Raw genomic sequence first — 26,806 nt, 5'->3', positions numbered from 1 at the left:
AGTTTGGTTGAGTTCTGACTATCCAAAACCGTCTCTGTGGTCGTTCCTGAAGTGTCTCCAGGACCACATTTGGCCACAATGACACACACAGACTGTGAACTGTTGCAACATCTTGGAGAATGAGGTGGAGCTTTTGTTGTATCTCAGGGCTAAAAGGGTGATTTTCATTTCAAAGCTCTCGCTCAGCTCTGCAGCAAAGCGTCTGACCCTCCTGAATTATTTGCAGCGAGATCAGTGTGGCGGTGGAGACTGGGAATAACAATAACATCCTATTTCTGGAGCAGGGCTCTGAAAAGCGGAGCAGCAACCGGACCCATTATGTGCTATTAGCTTGCTGCTTTGCCATTTTTGTACACAAATGTGCACAGGAGCTTCTCCGGCCCCCCCCCCCCCCCCCCCCCCCCGCTTCCTCTTCTCCCGTTCTTCAGTGACTGGGTGTGGCAGGCTGCTGCTTTTGGAATAATTGACTGAACAACAGATCACTCACTCTCTGGAGAGTTTGGCCTTGTTTGGGAATGTGGGAGTTATTTCAGAGCCAGTTCATGAGGAATGAAGGGAGTTTATGTGTCCAAAACCGGCACACCACAATCTTTGATTTCTCCCAGCATCCCCGGATTTTGATGTTGAGGTTTGTTCACATAAAAAGGTAAAGAGACAAAAAGGCAGGTTCACGGCAAAAGTGGGTGAGGAATGAAATTGCAAAGCCGCGGTGCAGCTAAGATGGAGTGTAAAGAGCCGCAAATGGGAGAGGTGGAGGAAGTCAGATGGAAAATGAAGATGAGATAGAAAAATAATAAAAAGGAGATTGAAGTGGAGAGATTGAGTGTCAGTTTTGTAGCTGAGAGGAAAACCAGAAACAGGACGACGGAAGAAACAAGTAATTTATCAAAAGCCTCACTGCGGGTTATAGCAAGGGTTTAGTGTGGCTGTTTTCTTCCAATATGAAAGCACAGTGTGCGTGTGTGTGTGTGTGTGTGTGTGTGTGTGTGTGTGTGTGTGTATTTTGGTGTGCAGCGACAGACATGATTGAAGCGCCCGCTTCGTTTCCACATCAACGTTATCTCTGGAAATATGTCTGCAGGAATTTTCTTCTCGTTTTGACAAGCAGATGATTTATGCAGTGATGGGGGTGGGGGGTGTGGGGGGGGCTGCAGGCTTCAGAGCGCTGATTGCTGAGCTGGTGAAACAAACTCTGTGGCATTTAACTAAAAGCACGCACACACACATACACACAGAGAGTCCTATAACCCGTCCACATAGACCAGCTGACATTTTAGAAAAACGCAGCCCAGCCCTGAACTCCTCCTCTGTCTCAGTGTATTGTTGCAGAGAAGCTGTTTGAACTGCAGTAGTGACACCCGGCTCTGTCTGCTGCAGTGCAATTATTAGTTTAAAATCAGGCTCAGTGATAAATACTTTACAACACGCCATCAAAGATTTACAGCAGCCAGAATGTCCGACGTGCCAGGAAAAGTGCAGCCTCACAAAACTTCTGAAAGCTCTGATCGTTGAGCTAGACTTTTAACAATGTGCTCCTCAAATTCCCTGTTGTGTTAACCACCACCCTAAGTGTCATAGTTTGAGACAAGCAGGAACCTCTGGGTCTGAAAAGTGAAGCCAATGCTGAAGTAATGTGCATTCTCTCTAATGGCCAGCAGGGGGGCGACTCCTCTGGCTGCAGAAAGAAGTCTATGAGAAAATGTTTCTACTTCTCAGCTGATTTATTACCTCAGTAAACACTTCCCTAATGAGTTTATGGTCTCAGTCATCTTCAACACAGCATGATGTTCCTGATCTTCATGATGGTCCCATTTAGAGGGAAATAGACCAGAAAGCAGGGGAGGCTTTAGGGCGGGGCTACCTTGTGATTGACAAGTAGCTACCATGTCAATCAGGATAGTGTAGTTAATGTGAAGTTTGGATGCATCTTGCTATACAAGCTAGCTAGCTCCACCCTTCTTGCACTAAAAAACCAAGATGGCGACTGCAAAATGCCAAACTCAAGGTTTCAAAACGGTAGTCCACAAACCAAGGCGTGATGTCATGGTGGCAACGTCCACTTCTTTCATACCAGCTATAGTTAGAGATATTAATCTCAAGGTCCAAGTGTCATGTTGACAACAAAGCCAACTCCATTTGCTAATGAAGACCATGCAATGCGGTTGAAAGCTCTGAAAACAATGGTCTAGTAGCTGAGTTAAAATGATTTTGTCAATGTTCCATCAACAGAAACATGATCAGCAACAATTTTGATAATCATCAAAAATAGTGATAACATTAATCTAGAGGCAAAATCTGCAGAAATAAAGTTCGCCTTCATTTCTACTCAGTGCCCATGTGAGACTGAGGGTTAATAAACTTGTCTAACTGCAGATGAAATATTTGCAATAGTCAATCTGGACCATTATCTGGGATCTCTTCACATCGGCCTTGAGCTCATGTAAAGCCTCCCAGAATCCTTCAGGACCGTTTTTCTATGAAGGGGAGGATCAGGTCAACATTAGCCCGGCAATTAAATGGGATCTGGAGGTATTAATACGCTGCTGAGAACAAAATAAGGCAGCAGGGAGTGATGCTGGAGGAATTATTGATCGAGACACTCCTTAAATCACCGTCTGTGTTTTTATAATGGAGAGGTTTGATGCTTTTATATGGTAATGAAACCTTCACTCCGTGAAGAGGCCGACACGGGCCTCTGAGAAAACACTTGATCACCTAAAAGGAAACTTTCCAACAAGTGCTGGCTGTTCAGAGTCATTTCATTTTCACAATTAAAGCCTCTCAGACAAATTAAAAAGGAAGTGGAGGAAAGTAGTAAGTAGTCTGATGGAAAAAACTTCAGATTCACCAGATGTTACTCTTCTCTTAGCAAACATCAAGTTTGCATGACAAATACAGAGTACAACAAAGCTTTAAATCACCGTCTGTTCCTGCATGTTCCTAAATCTTAAATTGTGTAAAATACAAACAAGCTCTAAATATCTCTACATTAAATGAGTAGTTCTACATTTTGTGAAAGAGTCAAATTAGTTTTCCATTGCCGATAGTACCCAGAGATAGTAGCCCTCAATGTAGCTGTTCCTCATAGTGATGCCACACACAACTGCCGCAACGTAATGTTCAATGCGACACACACCAGCAACCCACATACAGCTGTCTCTATGTTTCAACATTCTTCAGAATGTAAAGACAGATAAGCGGTATGAAAAGCTTCCAGCTGTGTTTTCCTCTGCCGTTGTTGCTGCAGCGGTCTGTGTGACGGCGGGAGCAGAGGGCTCTGTGAGCGGGCGGCTGGCCGGCCTCACGCCCTCCTCCGGCAGGTCGGCACAGGCTTCCCCTGCAGCCACTTGCGGAGCTCCTCAACTCCGAAAATATTCAAGCACATTTTTGTTCCACCATCACTTCTCGTAAAACTGTCAGTATTCGAAATCTACACAGCTGATTTCTCACCTCAAAACTTCTCAGTCGAGTCGAGCTGGTACTACGCAGTGGAAAAGGGGCTTATGAGAGCTGTTCCCTCCTGTTTCCAGGACAGATAAATATCAAACTGCAGCCAGGAGACGTACAGACATGAGAGTGGAGTAGATTATGTTAAGAATCTGCTTTCAGAAAATAACACAAGTTGTAATAATGGACGACCACAGGCACAATCTTCTGCATCAAAATGTTTGCTTGACTTCATCAGTTTAACTCTAAATCATTACCGATTAAACAAAGCAAGAATGTTGTTGCGCGTCCAGTGACAGACGTAAAACCGTAGTAGGGCAGGAAGTGATCCCTTTTATTTTGGCAGGGATTTCCTGTCGCTATCCAGCGAGGAAAAAGGTGCTTGTCAAAGTGTGTATCTCCATGACAGCTTCTTCCCCTCAACATCCACAGAGATGCACAAACAAACAAACGCTGTGCGAAGCTTTTGGACAAAAGTTAAGTTTTAGTTTGACTTTTTTCTTTGATTAATGTAATTTGGCAGCAACTTAACATTCCTGGAGAACAGTCAGCGGCGTCTGCTATCTCATCCTCATGGCCCCCCCCCCATATCCTGTCGTCCCACACATTCCTGAAGCTGAAGCCCAAACTGGAGCTTTAAATTCACCTTCGCTCTGTTGAGTCTGCATCCGAGTGTGAGTCTGTGTGCTTCTGTCTTTCAGAGGACCAGTTTGAGCTTAAGACCAGCAAAATGAAGAGAGGACATGTGGAAAGTGGTCCTGGTCCTGTTTAATATCTTCAATATACCTTTGTCCTTCAGTTTTTTATTAGTGTTTCACAAACAGTAAAGATTTTAATATTGCTTAGGTTAGTGTTTTGAGCTTGGGATTGGATTATTTGAGCGAGGATCCTCACAAATGTGTGTGCATAATCAAATACATGTGCAAATGCACTCATATTTGCATGTGCGACATCTGTATTTGCATTTCCCCTGTGACGTGCTGCAGGTCGTCTCTCCTGTAGGAACAGACTGAGTCACTTTCTTCCCCCCCCCCCCAAACAGCAGCCGTCTGGACAGGACTGACGGAGACAGAGAGGTTACAGAGGCTGATGGGAGGAGCAGGGTTCCTGTCCAGACCGGTTAGACCCAAACAAACATGAGCCACATCGGCAGATTTCATTTTTCTTCCTCATTTTTTGTCTCGCTGGCAGCGGGGCCTGAGGATGGAGATGTTGTTCAGGCTGCCTGAACTTTAGTCCAGAGCCTGAGAGCTTGATGCTTGTTTCTCTAACGGTGGACAGAGCTTGATCAGATCTTATTGTGGACACTGAGGACTCATTAATATAAATATATTAATACCAGGTGTAAATGTAATCTGGTTAAAATCAATTTGGATACAATCTGGATTAGAGCTGCAACGATTAGTCTGTTAGTCAACTAGTTGTCAACTATTAAATTATTGTGAGTAGGGTTGGGTATCATTTGTTTTTTTACCGATTCCGGTGGCAAATACTTCACATAATTGACATTAAAGAATTTTTTTCATTTTTAAAAATTAAAATTCACATATACATAATAACACATATACATAAAAAAATCACAATATATAAAACCTAAACCACCTTACCCACCTAATAATTTTTAAATATAACAGTTGCAGTACTAGCAGCAAATCGACACATTGAAGTTGCACCAAAATGAGGTACCGGTGCGTTCTAATTCGGTTCCCTAATCTGGATACAAGACACATGTTAATGCCAGGTGTTAACAGCCTCTATGTTCCAGATCAGGGCTTCACACTTTAATCTGGTTGAAAGCAGCACTTGTTTCGCCCTGTTGTTGTTGTCTGTATCAGTATTGGTTACCACGCTCAGTTCAGATGTGACATAATAAATCTCGGTGTTTCCACTAGAAAGCATCTGAAAAATGCACAAAGCTGAGATTTGCAGGGGGATTGGGGAGGCAGGCTGTGGAAAACAACAAGGATCAAGTCAGTGTAATGAAACCTGTTGATTTATTAGGCTCTGTGAAGTGTGTGGTTTTGTCTCTGCTCAGTTTCCATCTTCACTAGACGGCGTCTCTCTTGTCCACTGATTCCCAGTCAGAGCTCATGTGATTTTTCTTCACAGTTCAGACCCCACGTCTCTTAAATTCCGTTATTTAAGACCGTACTCTTTCTTCTTCTGTGTTCCCCTCAGTCTAAAATCCTCTTGTGTCCTTTCTCTGCAGGCCCTGTTGAAGATGGACTGTCAAGGTCTCGTTGCCAGACTGGTCATGGACTTTGTCCTCCTGACCACGGCGGTGGAGGTGGCCGGACGCTGGAGGGAGCTGGCCGAGAGGCTCGCCAAGGTCTCACGGCAGCAGATGGATGCTTACGAGGCCCCGCATCGCGACAAGAACGGGGTGGTGGACAGTGAGGTAAATCTGTTGTTTAACACGTGAACATGGAAATGGTTTATTCAGGTGAAACTGGAATTACAATGAAAGCCTAAAGGAAATTCACATTCTCTAGACGCATGCGTCTAAAGCCTTTGGTTTAATCGTGGTTAGCTACAAACTGCAGTATCACCACCGTCTGGTGAGATCTGTGGTTGGAAAGTGTTTGACAAGCTGATTGGTCGCTTAGAACTCACTTATTTTGATTTTCTTCTAAGACTTACTCCCCCTATTAGCTGATTATTGTAATTATTGATTGATTATTGTTGTAATGGCCGTGCTGAACACCTGCATGAAAATGATTAGACATTATGATGAGCTGCACATCAGCGATTCATTTCATTTATTATACAGGAAAAGTTTAAGAGCAACAATTTAGTTACAGTAAACAGGCCTGACTCAGTTTAAAAACATAGAATAATGAACACAATTTCAACACATTTATACAGGACATTGTTGTGGCGCATGAATCAAACAGCTGATCAGCACAGCCTCAGAGCTCTGTCTGAACCAACACCTCCTCTTTCCTTTTATAGTATTGTAAAGGAAAGTCAGTCATACCTGGAACTTATATACACATCTCATTAATAATTTATGGGGAGAAAGGAGGGAAGGGAAGGAGGACGGTGACGTGTCCTGATGCTTTGGTGTGCGTCAAGATGTAGCAGCTAGATTTGTACTTTGTACTAATTTGTACTAATTTGTTTACTGTTCTGACGTACATCATGTTGCCTTTAAGAAATCCTTCTGTGTGAGCAGAATTAAACACCTGTGATGACTCTTAATAGTTTTAGGAAACATCTTTAGACGAGAACCCAACAAGATGGCAGAACACAAGTTCCAGCTGTCATCACTGACTTTTTTTCGGTTTTAATATTGTGATTTTATAAGGTCTGTACATGCTGCCTGCTAGGGATGTCACGAGACCAGATACTTTGGTATCAAGTGATCACCAGAAAATCACTAAAGATGACGATGGAGTTTGCAGCGCTAACAACTTAATGTCTGTCCAACGCCTCTGTTGCTGTAGTTAGGGGCCGTCTGAAAAGTACAGTACGATCCATTTCAATCATCAATAACTAATAAATAAAAAAATAAATAAATAAATTCAATAACTAAATAAAAATCTGAGACAACTGGCAATACAGATACCTTTAAATATTTCACACCTGAGAGATTGTAAAGAAAAGTTCAGAAAATAAAGTTATTGATTTAATAATTAATTATGCACAGTGCAAGTCTGTAATTTCAACATCTTAATTTATGAATTCATTGACATCAAACCACCTCTCATCTGTCCTGGACGTCCTCTCACAGCTTTCACAGCTGTTGTTTTATGTTCAGATGTTTTTATTAAAGTGAGTGAATGTTGAAGTATATGGGATTTATTGTTTAGTTGAGTTTTTTATCGTGGTATCAAACTGGTATTGATAATCGTGAAATTTCATTTGTATCTGTATCAACTACTAAATTCCCGCTGTCGTGACATCCCAGCTACCTGCTGATCAAGACTAGGGCTAGTTTTTGTAAGGAAAGAACAAAGATGTCAGGAACAACAGGTGGACTGACGATCCACAGCATCACCATCATGTTTAGATCAATAAAAGCTTTGCTTTTTAAAACAGGCACTGAAATGTCGACATACATTAACAGTCTGCAGTCAGGACAACATCTTCTTTGTCCGTGTACCAGCAGATCACCGGATGTTTCTTCTCTCTGTCCGTCTGCAGGCCATGTGGAAGCCGGCGTATGACTTCCTGGTCACGTGGGCCGCTCAGATCGGCGACAGCTACAGGGACGTGATCCAGGAGCTGCACATGGGCTTAGACAAGATGAAGAACCCCATCACCAAACGATGGAAGCACCTGACCGGCACGCTGATCCTGGTCAACTGCCTGGACGCCCTGCGGAGCTCCGCCTTCAGCCCCGCCGCTCAGGAAGACTACGCCATCTAAACTCTGCCCCTAGTGACTCCCTTGCCGATCCCGCCGGTGTTTCGCCCGCACCGGTTCACCTCGCTCTCCTGGAGGATTTGAGTTACAGTTTGAAATGCTGCACATCAGCTGTCTGCGCACTCTGAATGCCACTACTGCTGTCGAAGCCTTCGCCTCGAGCCAAACTGCCACGCCCGTCTCCGCGGCCGCCGGCCAAACAACACAGTGCTGTTACGGAGCTCGCAGTATTCACAAAGACTCTTTTAATGGTTCCAGTCTCGCATAGTTATGTATTTTTGTACCTTGTTATGGCACAGCATTTTTTTAAAGCAACACTTTGGTTAAGAACTGTGGATGGAACGCCAAGAAAGACACTTTTTCAAGAAAAGACACTTTTCAATATGATTTTCTTGTTACCGTAGCCTCGTCACGTGTGTCAAATCTGTTCTATTTATTTGTACAACCAAGGAAAAAGTCACTTCTTCTTCTTCAGGTTCTTTCTCACCGTTGTCCTTGTCATTTCCAAATATTCTGCTGCCAGTCTGTGTTTTTTTTTAAGACCTGGCACTGAAGGAAACAGAATGATTTAATAATCTAATCAAGTTTCAATCGAGCTCTCCACTAGTGCCGAAACATTTAGTCAATTTTCAACAAATAAAGAAAATTAATCAACAGCTGATTAAATAGTCTGAATTGACTGAATGTTTGCAGCCTCTGGTTTCAGCTTCTCTAATGTGAGAATTTGCTGCTTTTCTCTTATTTCTGTCGTAAAATTGTGACGGACATTTTTCACAGTTTTCTGACAAAACTGAAACAAATTCAGCAGTTCATCCTTGACCTGGTTAACAGAACAATCTCAATTCTAGGTCCAACTAGGGCTGGGCGATATAGCCAAAACTGATATCACGATACTAAATGTCATAACATCAGTAATTATCAGGGTAAGGTTCAATCCCATTTCACCCCTACCCCTCCGTTTTGTGCGTTCATAGATTACCACAGCGGAAGACGGCATATTGGAGTTGTTTTCAATCGTTAAAACTTGTCGCTTCTATTAACTTCAGAGCTATCGTCTACTACTGATGACGTAACGGGTTCCTGAATGGTTGTTCCATTTCGTAGGAGAATATTTCAACCCCTTGGCCCTTGTAACTCTGTTTTAAGGGCCAAGGGCTACACTCGAAAACAAAAGGTGGGGGCAAGGGGTAAAATGGGATTGAGCCTACATGTCAGTTCAGTATTTCTTTCAAGGTTAAAGGCTGATTTTTGCTCCTGAGTGAAAGTTGAAGAAATCAGATGGTTAATTGTGGTTTTAAACTTTTCTTTGTGGTCAAAACAAACACTTGATGGATGAACAGTGGATCAAACTATTGTGATAAAACCTTTTTTTTTTAACAAACATGCAGATGTAAAATCTTAAATAAATATCTTAATAGAAAGACATAAGTGCTAATGTTTTGTGATTCAAATGCATTATATCAAACATTTATTGCACATTTGTTATATTATTATTGAGGAAAATGATATCGCGATAATACTGATTATTGTTTTATTGCCCAGCCGTAGATCCACCTGTTCTGCTGCTTTTGACCGTATCCCATGGTCTTCATCAGCAGATTCAGTTTGCTGGAGCTACTCCATGATCTCCATGATTCAGAGAACCTCAAGGACTTGACCATGTTGTCTGCTGATGAGGACCATGTGACTGAAAGCTCCAGTGAAAAAGTAGACTAAGAGTTGAGATTATTCTGCCAAAGATTCATCTATTAATTAATGGAGTTAAATGATTATTTTCAGCCGTTATATCCATTTACCAACCAAACCTTATCCATCTTGCTGTGTTTCTGCTGTCCGATGGACGTAATTTCTACCAAAGCTTGCCAACTCCACAGATGACCTTGTATAATGTTGACACCACTGACTCTGTCAAAGCTTCTGGTTAGGTTCTGTCTCTGTGCTGCATACTGTATAATGTGGTAGTAACACACCAGTGGTGAGTTTCGAAAACCTTTTTGTGACTGCATACTTTTGTGAAAGAAGACTCTAAATAAAATGTAAATATTTGTACACACCATTTGTCATATTGTGCTTGCGTCTAGTTTCGCTGTAAAAGCACAACCTGACCAGAACGTCACGGTCAGGCGGTTTCCTTATCTGAAGCGGGAGCGACAGACCGTTGTGTTATCAGCGTTCTGTTTGTAGAGAAAACATCGTGTGACAAAATGTGCACAGGAAGGTGAACGGGGATGGTGCAGGAGAGACGACATAGACGGAGAGAGTTCAGGGTGCAGACAGACCAAGGTCAAAACAGAGAGAAAAACTGAAGGAGAAAGATGAGTGAAAAGGGAGCTTCACTTATCGTTATATTTCCAAGCAGCAAAGCTCTGCTGGAGAAAGAAATACAACAAGATACAAAGAGTAACAGGCACACTTTTGATGACTACACACAGAAAATACCATGTTGAATTATGAAAAAGATTGTTACCACTTGGGGTGCTGCTGTTAGCACGTTAACATAGACGTTATCCCTCTGACATTTAGCTAAATGCTAATGCTTAATATGAACATGCTCACCTGTACCATTACTGTGTCTCAATTTGCGTCCTTCTGAACTCACACTTGGTATTTTGAGTGCAGAAGTGCGTTTACACTGAGAAGTATGGCAAAATGCATCAGTACCCAGATGGTGTACTCATAACAGTAAAAATGTTGAGGGGAGGCAGACTGTCGTCGTCAGCTGGTTGACCTTGTGTGTTCTGTGTTTTACACAGAAAAATAGAAAAAGAGAATCAAACTGTGGATGAACTCGAGGCTGAGAAGAGGGAATCACCAGGTTTATACATTTTTCATAGCACGAGCAGATACGCAACACACTGGTGACGCTTCCCGATCAGCTTTATTAGCTGTTGTGGGTTCCTGATCGGCGGCTCCCCGATTTCAAATCTTCCGATCAGCCTCGGCTCGGGAACGTCCCCGCAATTATCAGGAGGGACGAATCGGACCTAAAATTGTCCCTGTTATCCTCTAGTGTGCGGCAGCATAACAGTAACGGTTTACAAAACCAGCTAGAAGAAAAGTCAGATGATCACCAAAGTTACTTGGATTCATCTTCTGGGGAACACGAATGTCTGTACAAAACTTCGAGATATGTAATTCTGGACTGGCTAACATCAAAATCCCTTGAGCCACACAGCTAACTTGACCAGACGAAAGTTTGTCCACAGCTGCCTGGATAGCAGCTCTGGCATTTTGTTGTGTTGGTGGCACCACATGCTGGATATCTTGTTGGAATGAAGACGATCTGAAGAGATCTAATCATTGGTCATGTGACTTCAGTGATACCGGATCTTAATTTAAAGTCTCAGAGAGGACAGGGGAAGACCGGCGTCTTTACTCTAATAATTAGAGGATTTCTGATTGAAATCGCCTATAACTTTTAAGGCTCTCTGTCTTTTTTGTGCCTCTCGCTCTCTGTGCCGTTAAAGCAAGCAGACCGTAATTAAATACACAGATTAATGGAGGAGAAAAAAGAGCCAAAAGCAGTGGAATTAATTACAGCAGAGTATGGGCTGACATGCTTCAAATCCCAGCCTGGAGTGCTGGTAATGAGGTCCCCCAGGGTGACAGGGCTCACAGCACAGCACACAGCTCTGTACTCAGCTTCAAAATGCAGAGCTAATCTGTGCAAAGAGGGGACTCCGGGGCCGCTCATTCAACGTGTTGACTTTTCATTATGTCCAACACGCTGCTGTTTCCTTGAGATTGTTTTTTTTTTCCAGTACGCTCATTTGGCTTCAGTTTTAGCTTTCAGATGATGCCGTATCACAAATGAGTAGATTATTGTTTAAGCCCCATAAATACCTGCAGGACTCAGTCTGTACACAGGGACAGAGCAGAGTGGAAAATTAAAAGTTAGTAATCTCCCTGTTTCTTTGTCCTGAATCACAATGCTTGCACATGCTGCACATTTTTATAAAAGGGATAAAGTCCTTATGTTTCTGGCTCCTCTTCTGCTCCCGCTCCATTTCCATAATGCTGCTTCTAAATTTGGCCCTTTGTGGAGAATGAGCTTGGAGAATGGCTCGGAGCAGGAAATCAAAGTTGCCCAGAAATGCATAGAGGCCGTGCAGGAGTTGCTCTTCATCCTCCTCAAATCAGGAACCTGGTGATTTTTACTTTCTTTTTCATTTTTTCACTCCTCACTTATTACATCGTCTGATGCGCTAAAGGAGCGTTAAACATGTTGGAGTGGGAATGTTGATGGTGCAGTGATTAGCATGGTTGCCTCACAGCAAGAAGGTCTGGGGACCAAACCTTGGGCGTCCCAGGCCTTTCTGTGTGGAGTTTGCTTGTTGCCTGCGTGGGCTCTCCGGCAGCCTCCCACTGTCTAAAGACATGTACCTTGGTTACATGGTGACTCTATGTAGTTGATCCGGTGTAGCTGGGAGTCTTGGCTGGTGTGACCTTTTTACTGGGGTAGTATTTGTGTGCTGTGCCCCAGTAAAATGGTCAAGACGTTTGGTGTCACTTTTAATGCCCTGGGTAGCCCTTTAGCTTTGTTTATGGACGTGTAGGGCTCCGGTCAAGTTAGCAACAATACATATGCAACGTCTGGTTACACTTTCAACATAAAACTAGTGGTTAATGGGAAGTAAATTCGTCCACATACTATTGGCCAGATAATATTTACATTAAATATTTAGTTCAGACCCTGCGATGGACTGGCGACCTGTCCAGGGTGCACTCCGCCTTTCGCCCAATGTCAGCTGGGATAGGCTTCAGCCCCCCGTGACCCTGTACGCAGGATAAGCGGTTGACGATGGATGGATTTAGTTCAGATCGAATCTATTGCTAATACAGCACAGTCAAAGCTACTGGATTCTTGACTGAAGACTTCCTGAACACTGGAAGACAAACCCACCAGAGAAACATCAACACATTTACATTTATCTTCCCAGTTGAATATAAAAACAGTGGTGAAAGAATAACACCCTGCCAGCTCTGACACGATGATTGTGGGGTTTTGTTTTTTTACCGTGAAGAGCGACGGCTCCTTCTGTCAACAACAACGGCCAAATGTCTAATGTTTAACTACATCTGAGACGGAGGCAAAAGCTTTGACACCCCTGCCAGCTGAAGAGGAGCTCAGTGTAATTTGAGTCATTTTTTATCGTTGTGTTGTCGTTTCACTGTGGAAGCTATCAGCAGCAGTGAGAAAAGGTCAGCGTCTGAATGAACCACTCAGCCCGAGAGGCTTGGAGACTCTTATTGGAACCATTTTCTTCTGTCTTTGAAAAAGGACTTTCCGCTAAGATCCACTGTTCTCTTGTCTTCTTCTGGAGACGAGTTTTACAGGTGCGGTCTCATAAAATGTGTTCAAACTTGTTGCTACTTAGAGTGAAGAACCTGTATGGAAGCAAAGAACAAACACGTGATATAAAACACCCAAATCATTTCTGCATGCTGCTTCATGTGAGGGTTAACATGTATGTGTTCATCCATCTGGATCAAACGGGTTATTAGCTGTGACGTGGGACCATTTCCAGCCTTTTATTGAAACTGCCCTCACACAGAAAAGCGACCATATTAACGTTTAGTGTGGCTGCAATTTCTAGTGGCCACACCACGGTTGCAAAGGAGGAAGTCGGGTGACGTATTATGAAGAGCGGGAAAGTCTGCGTAAGGAGGTGGAGGAGGATTTTCACACAGGAGAGTCCCATGTGAAACTATGTAAATGTTGAGTGACATTTTCAAGTTATTCAGTTACTGACTGATGTATAGTTATTTTAACCCAAACCACGAAACCTAACCACGTAGTTTTGTTGCCTAAACGTAACCAAACTGCAACCGTTCCACGTTAACCACATTTTTAATGTAGTTTGACTTACGTAACATAGTTAAAGTCCAGTCGCATGTTGCTGGACTGTTACAGGAAACTCTCACGTGTTGTTTTGGGAGCCATTGACAAATGACCTATTTTGTCTTTTAGGTTGGAGGACAGGTTATTGGTTAAGTACTTAAAGCTGCACTCATCAATATGCTTATAAAAACAATGCTAATGAGAGGGTTGGCCCAGAGCGACAAAGCTACAAAGAACAGTCACCATCTCTGCAGGTGAGCTTTTTAGCCTCTTTTTGCTCCATATTTTGGGATTTACAGAGCATTTACTGTTTGGTTCAGTCTCTGATGAACCCACCGTACACGACCTAGAAGCTGAACACACTGATTTAGAGGGCAGGCTCTGTGCTGGGGACTGCCCTGGAGCCTCTTGAGTTGATTGTGGAGAGAAGGATGTTGCACAAACTGCTCAAAATTATGGACAGCATTTTACATCCTCTGCACAAACTACTGGTCGCACAACAGATTCTCTTCAGTTGGAGACTCCTTCAGCTCCGCAGTAATAAGGAGAGCTGCAAGAAGTAATTCCTGCCCACTGCAATTAAAATATACAGTAACTCCCTTCTGTGCAGCAGAGGAGACTTATTTCTTTTGAATGACTAGGCTCTTCCTACACTCCTCTGCACAGAAAAGTAGTCGGAGAGACAAATCTTTAAACCTTTTATTCTTTTTATGTAGAGTAGCATAGTAGTTTGAATATATATATATATATTGTACATTTGTTAATTGTATTTGTTAACCTACCTCAGATTAGTTGGGGAACATAGTGGAGAAGTTGTTTGGCATGTGGTAATTAACAATAATGACAATAAACATGAATACTGCATTCAAAAATACATCTTTTAGTGAACGTCATGCCCTTTCGTGGACCAAACACTGTATATACAGAAAGAAATAACTGTGTGTGTTGCACTCACCTGGTGGCTGATCTGCTGTTAACAAGACATATATTTATCCAGTGACAGAGTAGCTTACACACTGGTACTGCAACACACCGAGACAAACTGACACTATATTTATACAAAGAAAGGAAAAACTTCATGTATTACATTTGCAAATTTACAAGAGGAGGTAAATAAAAATAAATTTGTCATAGACAGTGTTTAAAGTGTATGAAGTTTCCCCAAACCCAATAACTCATAAAACTCATGATTTTTGATGGGAGTCTGGGGCGAATTAGCCGCCTGCTCAAATTACTCACGCGCAGGTTTTGGAGGACATATGGGTTAGGTTAGGAGATACAGATGCAGGGGGGCATCAGATCAGTAAGGATAACAAGAACGCATTAAAAGTGCCAGGTGTAAACACAAAGGTTAAGTTAATATCCAGGTAACGTATCCAGACATAGGTCACATTTTAATTTGCAGTTTCACAATAAATGGTGATGTGGGCTCATAACGTGAAATAACATGGCTTTTAACATTAAGCTAGCTAGTTAGCTAACTAGCCTCTGATGCTGCGGCATAACTGGTGTGCTTCCATGTTAGGAAAGTTCAGCTTAGCAAATGCTGCAGTTTGGTTTAATAAAGAGTGAAATGCTCCCACACTCGTTTTTAGGTTGTGAAGGTGTTAATACTGTCACTACTTTTTACTTAACTCCATTAAGCTGACAGTGTCGCTACGGCCCAATGACATCACAAACTGATCAAATTCAGTGGCACCTAATTTAATCATTGATGGGAGCGTATGACAGACATTTCCCTCAGGAGCTGGTGGAAACCAAAAACAGAGGTAAAAGAGAGAGAATATTGGCTATAAACACAACTTCAGTGGGATCAGCAGGTTGCTCCGTAACTGCTAATGGTGTAAACGGGTAAACATCTTGCTAACATGTCAGCCTGAACAACTTCATGAGGTCATAACATGTCAGCGCTGTGTTTTTAGCTTGTTCTGCTTTAATGTGCAATATTTTTGTTTATGGTCATTTGGCCCAAAACTAATTCTAAATATCTTGATAGCCACAGAGGCAATGCAAAGTAAGTAAGTAAAGTGTATGTAGTAAAGCATCTTTAACAGAGCAAGGTCACAAAGTGTTTTTACAAGAGTAAAATATTAGAAATAAAACCGTAAAATAGTAAAAAAAACAAAAAAACAAAAACACAACAACAATAAAACATATAAAGACTAAAGATGAAAAATACTAGACTGTGAATTTGTGTTCCTCAGACAATAAATGTCAATTATTTTGGTGACTCCTGGACTTGCAGGATTTCTATTTGAAGAAATATTCCTGTATAGAAGGTATTGTTGTTATATTCACTGGTCTCAGTGATATTTCAGTTTTTCTTTTTTAATAAATTTGCAAAATTCTACATTTCTTTTTTTTTCTGTCAAGATGGGTTGCTGAGTATACATTACTGAGAAATAAAATGAACTTTTTTGATTTTTGGAAAATGGCTGCAATGAAACAAAGAGTGAAAAATTTAAAGGGGTCTGAATACTTTCCGTACCCACTGTATGTAAGTCAAGTTTCTGAACCTCCGTACTCAGACCTTTCTGTTATTTATACACTGCGTGCACATTTATTGGGTGAACTGTATTCCTCAGAGTCAGGATTAATGTTATTGTTGATAAACACAATTATTATAATTGACCTGAAAGTTTAAATAAGGAGAAGTGGTTTTGTCTTGCTCAGGAGAATATATCAGGATGTCTCGAGCATCTAAAATGGACGCTCGAGACATCTTGAGTGTGCAAAAGTATTAGGCAACTAAATTACAAAAAATAATTTGTATCAAATTTATTTATTGTCAATTTTTAGAGAAAGTGTAACAACACAAAATGACAATTAAATAACATTTTTAACTAGTCACTGACAAAGGCACTAGACCGATTGACAGGTCTCCATGTTAACGACATGTCAATCATAGATAATCCCGCCCTAAAGCCTCCCCTGCTTTCTGGTCTATTTTCCTCTATATAGGACCATAATTTACTAAATGAACATCATGCTGTGTTGAAGAAGACTTGAAACTAGTGATTGAGACCATAAACTCATTAGGAAAGTGTTTACTGAGGAAATAAATCAGCTGAGAAGTAGGGTCATTTTACCATTATTTCTGATGGATCTGGACTTCTTTTTGCAACTGGAAGAGTCGCCCCCTGCTGGCAGGTTTAAGGGACTTCCGCATTGGATTCACATCTCAGACCGGAAGCTTCCCGCTTGATCGGTACCAGACGCCAAAGGACGTGACAAAGCGTAGCTATTTGATGCTCAGGGAATGACAACGGGCTGGTGTTTTCCATTTTAGTATCAACTCTTTCTGCCGTAAGGTCCCTTGTTGACAATGAAGAAGAGCACATCTGCATTTACAGAACAAACCAAGTAGATTGAATATGTGGTTTTACTGCAACATGGTTTTATATAACATAACATATTTATTTTATCTCTATTTTATTACATACTTAAGGTTTTAAGAAGCTGTAACTGATGTGTTTGTACACACTTTTGCACAGTAGTAGTGTGTATTTGGGTATATTCCAGTTTTTAAAAAGTGAGCCTTACATGTGATCTAATATATGGATTTCATAAACTGCAGTACTTTTGTTATTTTGGGATATATGCATGAATAAAAACAGGTGAATAGTGTCTAGTGATATGGGTGCTGCAGCAGGAGTCTGTGCTGACACGAGCAGAACAGAAGTGTGTTTGTTCTCAGAGCAGCTCTCTGATGAGAAAGGTGAGTTAAGATCGAAACCTGGCAGGGAGGCCGACTCTCTCTGTGTGCTCAGCACTGTCAGCCTCAGCCTCTGTGTGTGTGCCCACAGTCTCATTTAACCCTTTGTGTGTCTGTGTGCCCTAAACACACTCAGATATGAGGGTTTGTGGGGAGATAAGGAGCGCTAACAAACAGGAGCCAGAGCAAAAGGAAAGACTTTGATGGATGAGACAGGAGGCAGGAGGCCACGGCCAGCTCCATGGTTACATGACATACAGGTGCAACAAAAACCCACACACATTCATGTATGTACAAATACATACATTTGTATACACACACACACACACACACACACACACATATTGTTGTACTAAGAACAAGACTTAGAAACTGCAGCCATGCCAGCAGCTCTGTGAGGCTGGTGTTTCTAATGTTTATCATGTTCACCACCTTAGTTTAGTGTGTTAATATGCTTACATATGTTAATTAGCAGTGAACTAAGTAACTATTGGGATAAAGTATTTAATTTTTTTTATTTGAACCTAACAGTGGTCCTAGAGAAAAAGTCAGACCATTCCAAAAGTCATTATAATTCATCCTGAGGCGCAACATGAATGTCTGAACTGAATTTCATGGCACAGCTGATGAGATAAAAAGCAGTTTGAACTCAAATTAACTTGTAACCTCCAGGACTATGATGATTGAACACTGAGAGTTTACTGAAATTATCAAATCACATTTGTAAAGAAAACATATTAACTTATTAGCATAATGGTTAATCATTTAGATAAAGTTGTGTCTTAGTAGAGTCACAGCTCTTTTCTCTGATGATATTGTGATGAAGACCACAGCACCTCTCTGTGGCCCCTGAGGCTGTTACCAGGTAACAAAGGCTGGCCCACAAAGGCTCTTGGGCCTACAGGAAATGGTGTTTGTTAAAGGAACTAATTCAGTCAGTGGCACAGGTTATTCAATACATTCAGTTCGCTTTGAAGATTTGTTGAAAAAGATTTGTTTTTCCATGTATTGAACACCTGCACTGAACTCTCAATCCAGTCTCCAAATTAAATGCCCCGTCAGCTGGACAGCGTCATTGTCTGTGCCTCGTTACAGATTAAAGTAATAAATATAAAACAGTTTTCAGATCTGACACAGCAATGGGTACGTTTTGGCTAGGTTTAGGCACAAAACAATTTGGTTTTGACAGGGAGAGATCATGGTTTGGGTTAAAATGAATTCTTCACTAAGGTTAGGAGACCTTTATCGGCAACCCTTTGCTTAAAGTCAGGGAATGATCGTGACCACGTTCATCATGGTCCGACATTTTGTTCTTCCATCCATCCACCTCCTCTCTCTGTGGACTTTGTGGCTCAAATACAAATCACATGTCGACCACCTTTGTTCCTGATGGACGCAAGTCACAATTACCACATCCGCTTCTGCCCAAAATCACTGAAATCTTATCCATCTAGCTGTGTTTTTACCTTTTGAGTGTTACTTTAATGGCATTGGCAGTATTTCCTAAAACTAAGTCACTTGATATAGAGTCTTTACAGAGAAGTGCAGAAACAGAATCCCCGGACTGAGACAACCTTTGTTGGATTTCTAGGATTTTCTGTTGAGAACAGGTTGTGAAGGTAAAACTGGAAAGAGGCCAAACAGCTCTTGTTGTTGATGGACAGAATATATTACTTTTTACTGGTGACATCTGTGTCCGAGGATCCAACAGATCCTCGGACACAGATGATGGCCTCTTCAACCCTTTTTTCTCTCTTTTCAACATGAAACTGTGGGGCCCGTTAGCCGTCTCCTTGGAAACCTTGTTGGTGTGAAACCTACTTGGTTTCAAGGAGGATAGGTTTGTCAGAGATAAGGACATTTCATCAGCATTACACTGGAGACCAGCCTAATAAACTCTTTATCACCAAAGAACAACAGAACTGAACATTTCACCATCAATCTTCTCTGCATTCCTTATATCAAACACACACGATCAGCCTAACATTTTGAACACTGACAGGTGTTATTTAATTCAGGCAGCAAGTAAGCATTTTTCCTCATAGTTGATGTGTTAGAAACAGGAAATATTGGCAAGTGTAAGGATTCGAGTGACTTTGACAAGGGCCAGAATCTAATGTCAAGACAGCTGGGTGAAAGTATCTCCGAAATGGTCAACGGTCGTGTTACGCCAATTGCTCAGAAGTCTGTTGACAAGCAGGCTGTCATTTCATGAGCTACAGCTATGTATTTGAAAGATAGAAACAGGACAGCAGAAGTGATGATGAAGGCCCAAGAAGTTCTGCCAACAACTTAAGTGCGGGAGAATCGGATAGGGGAGATATAACAGGTGTGCTTGAGTTAATTGAGTGATGCTGGTTCTAATAGAAAGGTGTCAGAACACACAGTGTGTCGAAGTTTGTTGCATATGTGGCTGTAGCTGCAGACCAGTCAGGGTGTTCATGCTGACCCCTGTCCACTGCTGAAAGTGCCTGCAATGGGCATGTGAACATCAGAACTGGACCACAGAGTAATGTAAGAAGGTGGTCTGGTCTGATGAATCATGATGAATTATTTCATTTCTATTTATTATTTTCACATGGATGGCCGGGTGCGTCGCTTACCCGGGGAACACGGGCACCAGGATGCACTATGCGAGTCGGCAGAGGCAGTGTTATGGTTTGGGCAATTTTCTGCTGGAAAGCTTTGTGTCCTGCTTTTCATGTGGATGATAATCTGACACGTACCACTAGGGATGGCATACGTTAATTTTTATTGATATGGATACCCTTATTAAGACTGCTTAATGATCCGATTCTCAATACCACTATCGATGCTTTACTATTATTTGGTGACGGTTATTTGGTAAGACCAGACCCAACTGGCCTGCACGATGTGCGATAACATTGTTAAATACTGAGGTGACATATGACTTGCGATAAATAAACGAGCACTGACGTGTGCATATTAACTGCCTGGTTGTTTTTAAATTAATTATAGAATTAGATTAGAATTTAATGTTTTAAATACAGCTAAATGTTATTTCTAGAGGAGCAACATTAATGTTTAAAACAGCAAAGTCACTATATATAAAGTAAATATCTAACATCACAATACTGAGTGACGTTCAGAAAGAATAAAAACTCGGTCAATCAGTCTGTATCAGTCCCTCCTCCTCTCTCGCTGCCTGCAGGTAATGTTACCTGGTAGAAGGTTGCAGCTGAGTTTTTAACACTGATGATTTTAAGACTACAGACCATTCTGTGCTCCAGACAGAGAGCTTTCTGTTTAGCTTATTTTTAACATTTGGCTAATGCCAAGCTAGCGTTAGCTGTGCTTGTATAAAACACACAGGATGAGATACTGAGGACAGAGCAGTTTAAATGAACCCTTTCTACATGTTAACCCTACAGACAGGTGTACTGATAAGTCTTTTTACTCGCGAAGGTTTTATTGCACGTACTTACAGTAACTAGCGTAGTCTCGATAGCAATATCGATAAGCTCGGACCTTATTGATTTTCGGGTTTTGAGAAATTTTTGAACCGGGTCCTTTTAGAACTGGGTATTGATCCCCATCCCTACGTACCACCTACTGTACCTAAGAATTGTTGCTGACCATGTACACCCTTTCATGATGATGCAGCGTGCCACAAAACAACAATGGTTCATGAACGGTATGAGGAACAAGAGAGAACAACAAGTTCAAGGTGTTGACTCGGCCTCCAAATTCCCCAGATCTCAATCCAATAGAGCATCTGTGGGATGTGCTGGACAAACAAATCCGATCCATGAAGGCCCTACCTCGCAACTTGTAGGTCTTAAAGGATCTGCTGCTAATGTCTTGGTGCCAGATACCACAGCACATGCCTCAATGGTTCGGGGCTGTTCTGGCTGCAAAAGGGGGACCTACACAATATTAGGCAGTGGTTTTAATGTTATGGCTGATGGGTATATTTCCCCCTAATCTCAATGCAACATAATAGAATTTGGAAATCAAATACAGTTGTTCTTTCCAGCTAAGCACACTTTGGGCTGAACTAAGTAACAAACAATTGCAGAGAGGAAGTCTTTTAACCCTATTATTTAAAAATGTCCTGCTTGCTGTTAATTCACTCGATTCAGTCTCCTCTGCAGGCTCCCCTGATTCTCTTTTATTGTACACCAAAACACAGAGGGAGGTTGTAGATGTTTAAGGCATGGACAGATCTAAGAGGGAGACTAATGGCAAAGGTTTGTGGTAAAAACAACATGATGGATCAGTAATAAGTCTTATTTGTCTTCCTATTAGCAGCTGAAGCGGGGGCTGTAGCTCAGGATGAAGTACAGGAAGAACAACAGCGCCGTGCTGAGCGCTCTGCTCTGCCCTCGCACTCACTTCAGGGCTGTTTCTCAATCACCAGATCGTCCATCATCTCCCCGGTGCACACCCCCTTTCTCACTCTCTGTCTTGCCCACATCCTCCTCTTCCTCGGTGTCGATCCATTTCAGGAGTCAGTAAACATCCAGCGCTGCGTTCAGCAGGCACAAACAAATGAATTTATTTGAGCTGCTGGAGGAGGCAGAGCAACCACCGCAGCCAACAAAATACTCCGCCTAGTAAAAACCGGTGCCATGGCAACCTGCAGAGCACAGCATGCAAATTTCCATTTCAACCTTTGTGTGTTGGTGTGTGTGTGTGTGAGAGAGACAGAAAATGTGAGGTAGTGATTGAAAGACATCAAGACAAATGATAGTGAGAAGTGCAACAAACATATAGAATCAGTGCGTTCACACGTTATCTCTCTGACTTACGGGGGGGCGGACATAGAGAAACAACAACAACAACAAACAGCTCTCAAAGGCATCTCCTCACTTCACTCTTCAATCACTGCTCCAGGTTTACTAGAAGGATCAGTTCACCCAAAATACAAGCTGTTCACAAGTCTGCGTGACATCATGCTGACGGGGACGCCGTGGAAGAGATCAGATTCAGATTCATTCTTCTTCTCATGGACTATATGGCGAGCGGTGTCGGTGTCAGTGAGGGCTGGAGATGTTGCTGTTAGTCCACCACTTTGGTCCAGACTGAAATATCTCAACAACGGTTAGATGGATTGTGATGACCATTTGTACAGATATTTGGGTGGCGATGGGGCAGTGAATAAGACACATGCCTTTGGTTCCCTGAGCAAGACACAACCCCTAGTTGCTCCAGAGGCGTGCAACACCTGACATACAGTATATAGCAATTGAAAGTCACTTTTGATCAAACTGTCATCTAAATGAGAACCTCACAGGCTGTTACAAGCTGTTTACTGTAGAAATGTGTTTCATTCACTTCCACTGCTGCAGAATAACCAAAGAAGGTAAAGACAAAGTTTAGATCAGCTGAGAAATAATGTAAATTTCAGGGATCGAATAATGAGTTAACAACTTCAAGTTATTCTGCAGCAGTGGAAGTAAATGAAGCATTGGAAGTTGATGCAAAAACAAATGCTAACATGCTAAATTAAGATGGTGAACATGGTGAACATCAGCATGTCATTGTGAGCATGATAGCATACTGATGTTAGCATTTAGCCCAAATGTACAGCATTAAAGACCTGCTAACATGCAAGCACACATGCCCGTCCTGCTGCACCGAATACTCACTAAAGAACCACATGTGGATTCATCCGCCGCTGAAAATAGTCCCCAACAAATGCACTGTTGTGCATATGTTTGATAAAAACTACTGTAAGAAGCTGTTTTAGGAGACCTTATATTAAAAGAAAGTCTTTGTCCTTAACAAACCTCTCTAAAGCACCATGTAACAACAACGGTGCTGTATACATCATCTTTACTAATGTCAAGAGAAAAATAAAAAACTATAAATGTACAAGTAAGATTTTGACAAACATGGTAAGCCAAATTAGAAAAATGAATTCACCATTTTCCTGTGTTCACAGGAAGTTTTTAATTGCCTCTAGACTTTCAGAGACACTGCTGTGACCTGCAGCTATTCATTTTTCAATCAGTGTTTCTCATTTGCATCCACCAGGAGGTGTTAATGAATGGAGCTCGCTGCTGTGTGTTCGAGGCTGCTCGCTGGGTCTCCATCTCTGTAAAAAACAACCACAGACAACTTTGTCCACGTTCTGGCCTGCAGTGATTCGATTTGGTGAAGTCAGTGCTGTTGTCAAGTCAGTGTATAAACACCAGCTGCGTGCGTCAGTGCTCTGCCTGGCTGGATTTGACTCCACACAGACCATTTGTCCTCACAGAGGTGATGAATTCCTGCTCTCTTATGTGCAGATGTTTGTTGGACGGGTTCACAAACAGCCGGAGAAGTCAACAGGCAGCGTTCTGTCCAAACAGCAGCACAAAGATTTCACATGGTGTTTGGTTGTGGTTTGTAGGCATCTAGTTTGATTAAGTTTAGGCAACAAAACCACTTGAGTAAGTCACATGACATAAGTCATCTACAAAAACATTATTTAACTTAACCCACCTTTGACTTTCTTCCACAAGGGGCTTTAACTCCTGAGTGAAAGTCCTGAGTTTACTTCAAGGTTCAAGGTAACTTTATTGTCTCTGAGGGGCACACCCAGCAGTAACAAATAGATTTCAGAAAACAAAAAATAAATACATCAGCAAATACAACACAAACTGTAATTACAAGGCTGATAACAGCAGGGATAATTGACCTTTTTAGCCTCTTGTTCTGCATCAGGGTGCAGATGTAATCTGCTGTTCTCGATTTCTTTAAGGACCAAACTTATTCAGGTCATGGAGGTCATACAAGGGTGTGACAGCAATTTTGCTGCACACCTTCACAATACCTTGCAGACAACTTTTCTGTTTAAAAGAAGGTGACCCGTGCCAGCAGATAACGGCGAAGGTAAGAACCGATTCAATAAAACAGGAATAAAACGTTTTCATGAAAACACAAAATAAAAATTCATAAAATGCATTCATTCATAAAAATGTCGACACAACCTCAAAGCTTTGGAATGCACAAGCTGATGTGCTTTTTGGCACACAGCGTCAACCTGGAGCTCAAAGCGCAGTTTGTTGTTGGTCAAAGTACCAAAGTTATTTGTACTGCTCACCAGTTCAACTGCATGATAGTCCATCACAACAGGGGAGATGACAGTGGGGTCGATGCAAATCTCTTTTGTTTTTGCCACATTAATGTTTGAAAAGGATGATTTACACCAATCAATGAAATCATTCACTACGGGACCCTGTTCTTGGTTCAGAGTTGTCACTGCTGAGGAAGGACACAATAACATCATCATCAGCAAATAAAAAAATGTGACCGCCTCGTTACACGACTTTCTTGCTCTTTATACTACGCTCCCTGACTTCCTCAGCCACTATAGGTCACGGCCTGACAAAAAATTTGAAAATGGGTCGTATTAAGCTGCTGCACAATCGACCTATATGTTTCTCTGATGAGGATGAGCTGGTCAAAAAACAGTTTGGATTAACAGTTTTCCAGCAGTGTGGTTTGGTACTGACTTGTCCTTTAATTTAACTTTTAGTAATTTTTTTAGTTTTTATCAACTGGATTTTTAATCTTTCCTACTGTTAAAGAAACATTTTAATAACCATCTTAATTGCTGAGAAGTGGAGAGGACACGCACGTTTCTGAACAGTATGAAGCACGCATCTTAAAGTCTAGCATGTTCACACGGAGCCGAACACCCAAATCAACCAGTCTAAGAAAGTGATAATGACTCACAGACATATGTAGCATCAGCCTTGGAATGATATACTACATTAATTGCATTTTATCTTATTTTACCAATAAGGTGGTGTCAATCAGAGCCTCTATTACCCCCGTGGCCTCTTACTCAGAGGTTCCTCACCAGCAACAAGAGAGTTTTAACCACTTTTATCCCATCGACTTGTCTGAGCTTTTAAAAACAGTATCACAAATGAGAGTGTCCTCCAGCCCACTTGATGTAATACCTACAAAGTTTTTACTGAAAGTAATAGATTCTTTTGGGCCCCATTTGATCTCTGTTTTCAACAGCTCCCTATCTACTGGTTGTGTCCCTGATTATTTTAAAACGGCTTGCGTGAACCCACTTTTAAAGAAACCTGGTTTAGATCCCTCCCTCCCACATAATTTTAGACCAATTTCAAAACTGCATTTTATTGCAAAGATTCTAGAAAGAATTGTGTCCAAACAGCTGCTCACTGTACTGGAAAATAACAAAATATTTGAAAAGTTTCAATCTGGTTTCAGGAAGTACCACAGCACTGAGACTGCCCTGCTTAAAAGTCACCAATGACCTTTTAATGTCTGCTGATGAAGGCATGTGCTCAGTCCTGGTACTCCTGGACCTTAGCGCTGCTTTTGACACCATTGATCACAACATCATGTTAGACAGACTGAGGCACTGGGTGGGGATCTCTGGTACTGCCCTAGAATGGTTTTCATCCTACCTGTCAAATAGGAAGTTTTGTGTGTCTGTAAACAACTATGTCTCTTCATTCTGTCCAGTTAAATATGGTGTGCCTCAGGGGTCGGTCTTAGGACCCATTTTGTTTTCCTTGTATCTGCTTCCCCTTGGACATATTATCCATAAACATGGCATTTCTTTTCATATTTATGCTGATGACACACAAATATACTTGCGTGTCAGATCCACAGACCCTGGAATGCTGAGTTCACTTAACAACTGCCTTTGTGAAGTTAAAAAATGGATGTCAAATAATTTCCTCCAGCTGAACTCAGACAAAACAGAAATCCTGGTCATCGGGTCTCAGCAGATGGCAAATCAAATACGGTTCAAATAGGTTCCCTATTAAATCACATTAAGCCTGTGGCAAAGAACCTTGGTGTTTGGTTTGATTTATAATAAAAATTTCGAGCAGCACACCACAAAGCTTGTTCAATCATGTTTTTATCAATTTAGAAATAGAGCAAAAATTCGATCTATTTTAACTTTTAAGGACACCGACACCATTTTACACGCCTTCATCTCATCACGCCTGGATTATTGCAACAGCCTTTTCACCTGTTTAACCCAAAAATCTATTGATCGACTCCAGACTGTCCAGAACTCAGCTGCCAGGCTTTTAACCAGAACAAAGAAATATGACCACATTACTCCTATTTTAGCTTCATTACACTGGCTCCCAGTATGTTTTAGAATTGACTTTAAAATTCTATTGATCACTTTTAAAGCTCTTCATGGCCTCTCGCCTTGTTATATTTCTGAACTTTCAGTCCCATACACACCAGCACGATCCTCGGGCAGAGGTCTGTTGTTTTTTCCAGAGTCTCGACTGAAAACTAAAGGGGACAGAGCGTTTGCTGTCAGGGCCCCAAGGCTCTGGAACAGCCTGCCCGAGGAAATCAGGTCGGCTGAGTCAGTGAACTCTTTTAAGTCCCTTCTTAAAACATACTTTTATACGAGAGCCTTTCCCGATCTTATTTGACTTTATTTTATCCCTTTTATTTGATTCTATTTTACTAAT

The 26,806-nt window shown here is 41.7% G+C and overlaps 1 protein-coding gene across 1 annotated transcript in view; it reads left to right on the top strand.

Annotated features, from left to right (window-relative positions):
* LOC119903390 (SH3 domain-binding protein 4-like) overlaps nucleotides 1–8,952 on the top strand; it is a 43,526-nt gene extending 34,574 nt beyond the window's left edge. Inside the window, 2 exon segments of the mRNA XM_038719522.1 lie at nucleotides 5,657–5,845; nucleotides 7,594–8,952. Coding sequence (XP_038575450.1) covers nucleotides 5,657–5,845; nucleotides 7,594–7,818 — 414 coding nt within the window. The 3' untranslated portion in view covers nucleotides 7,819–8,952.
* The last annotated feature ends 17,854 nt before the right edge of the window (nucleotides 8,953–26,806 follow it).

This window comes from Micropterus salmoides, unplaced genomic scaffold (assembly GCF_014851395.1).
Source record: "Micropterus salmoides isolate LMB-PRFRI ecotype aquatic unplaced genomic scaffold, ASM1485139v1 Ms_hic_scaffold_15, whole genome shotgun sequence".
Lineage (NCBI taxonomy): Eukaryota > Metazoa > Chordata > Actinopteri > Centrarchiformes > Centrarchidae > Micropterus > Micropterus salmoides.
This window is presented reverse-complemented; position numbering and strand designations above follow the sequence as displayed.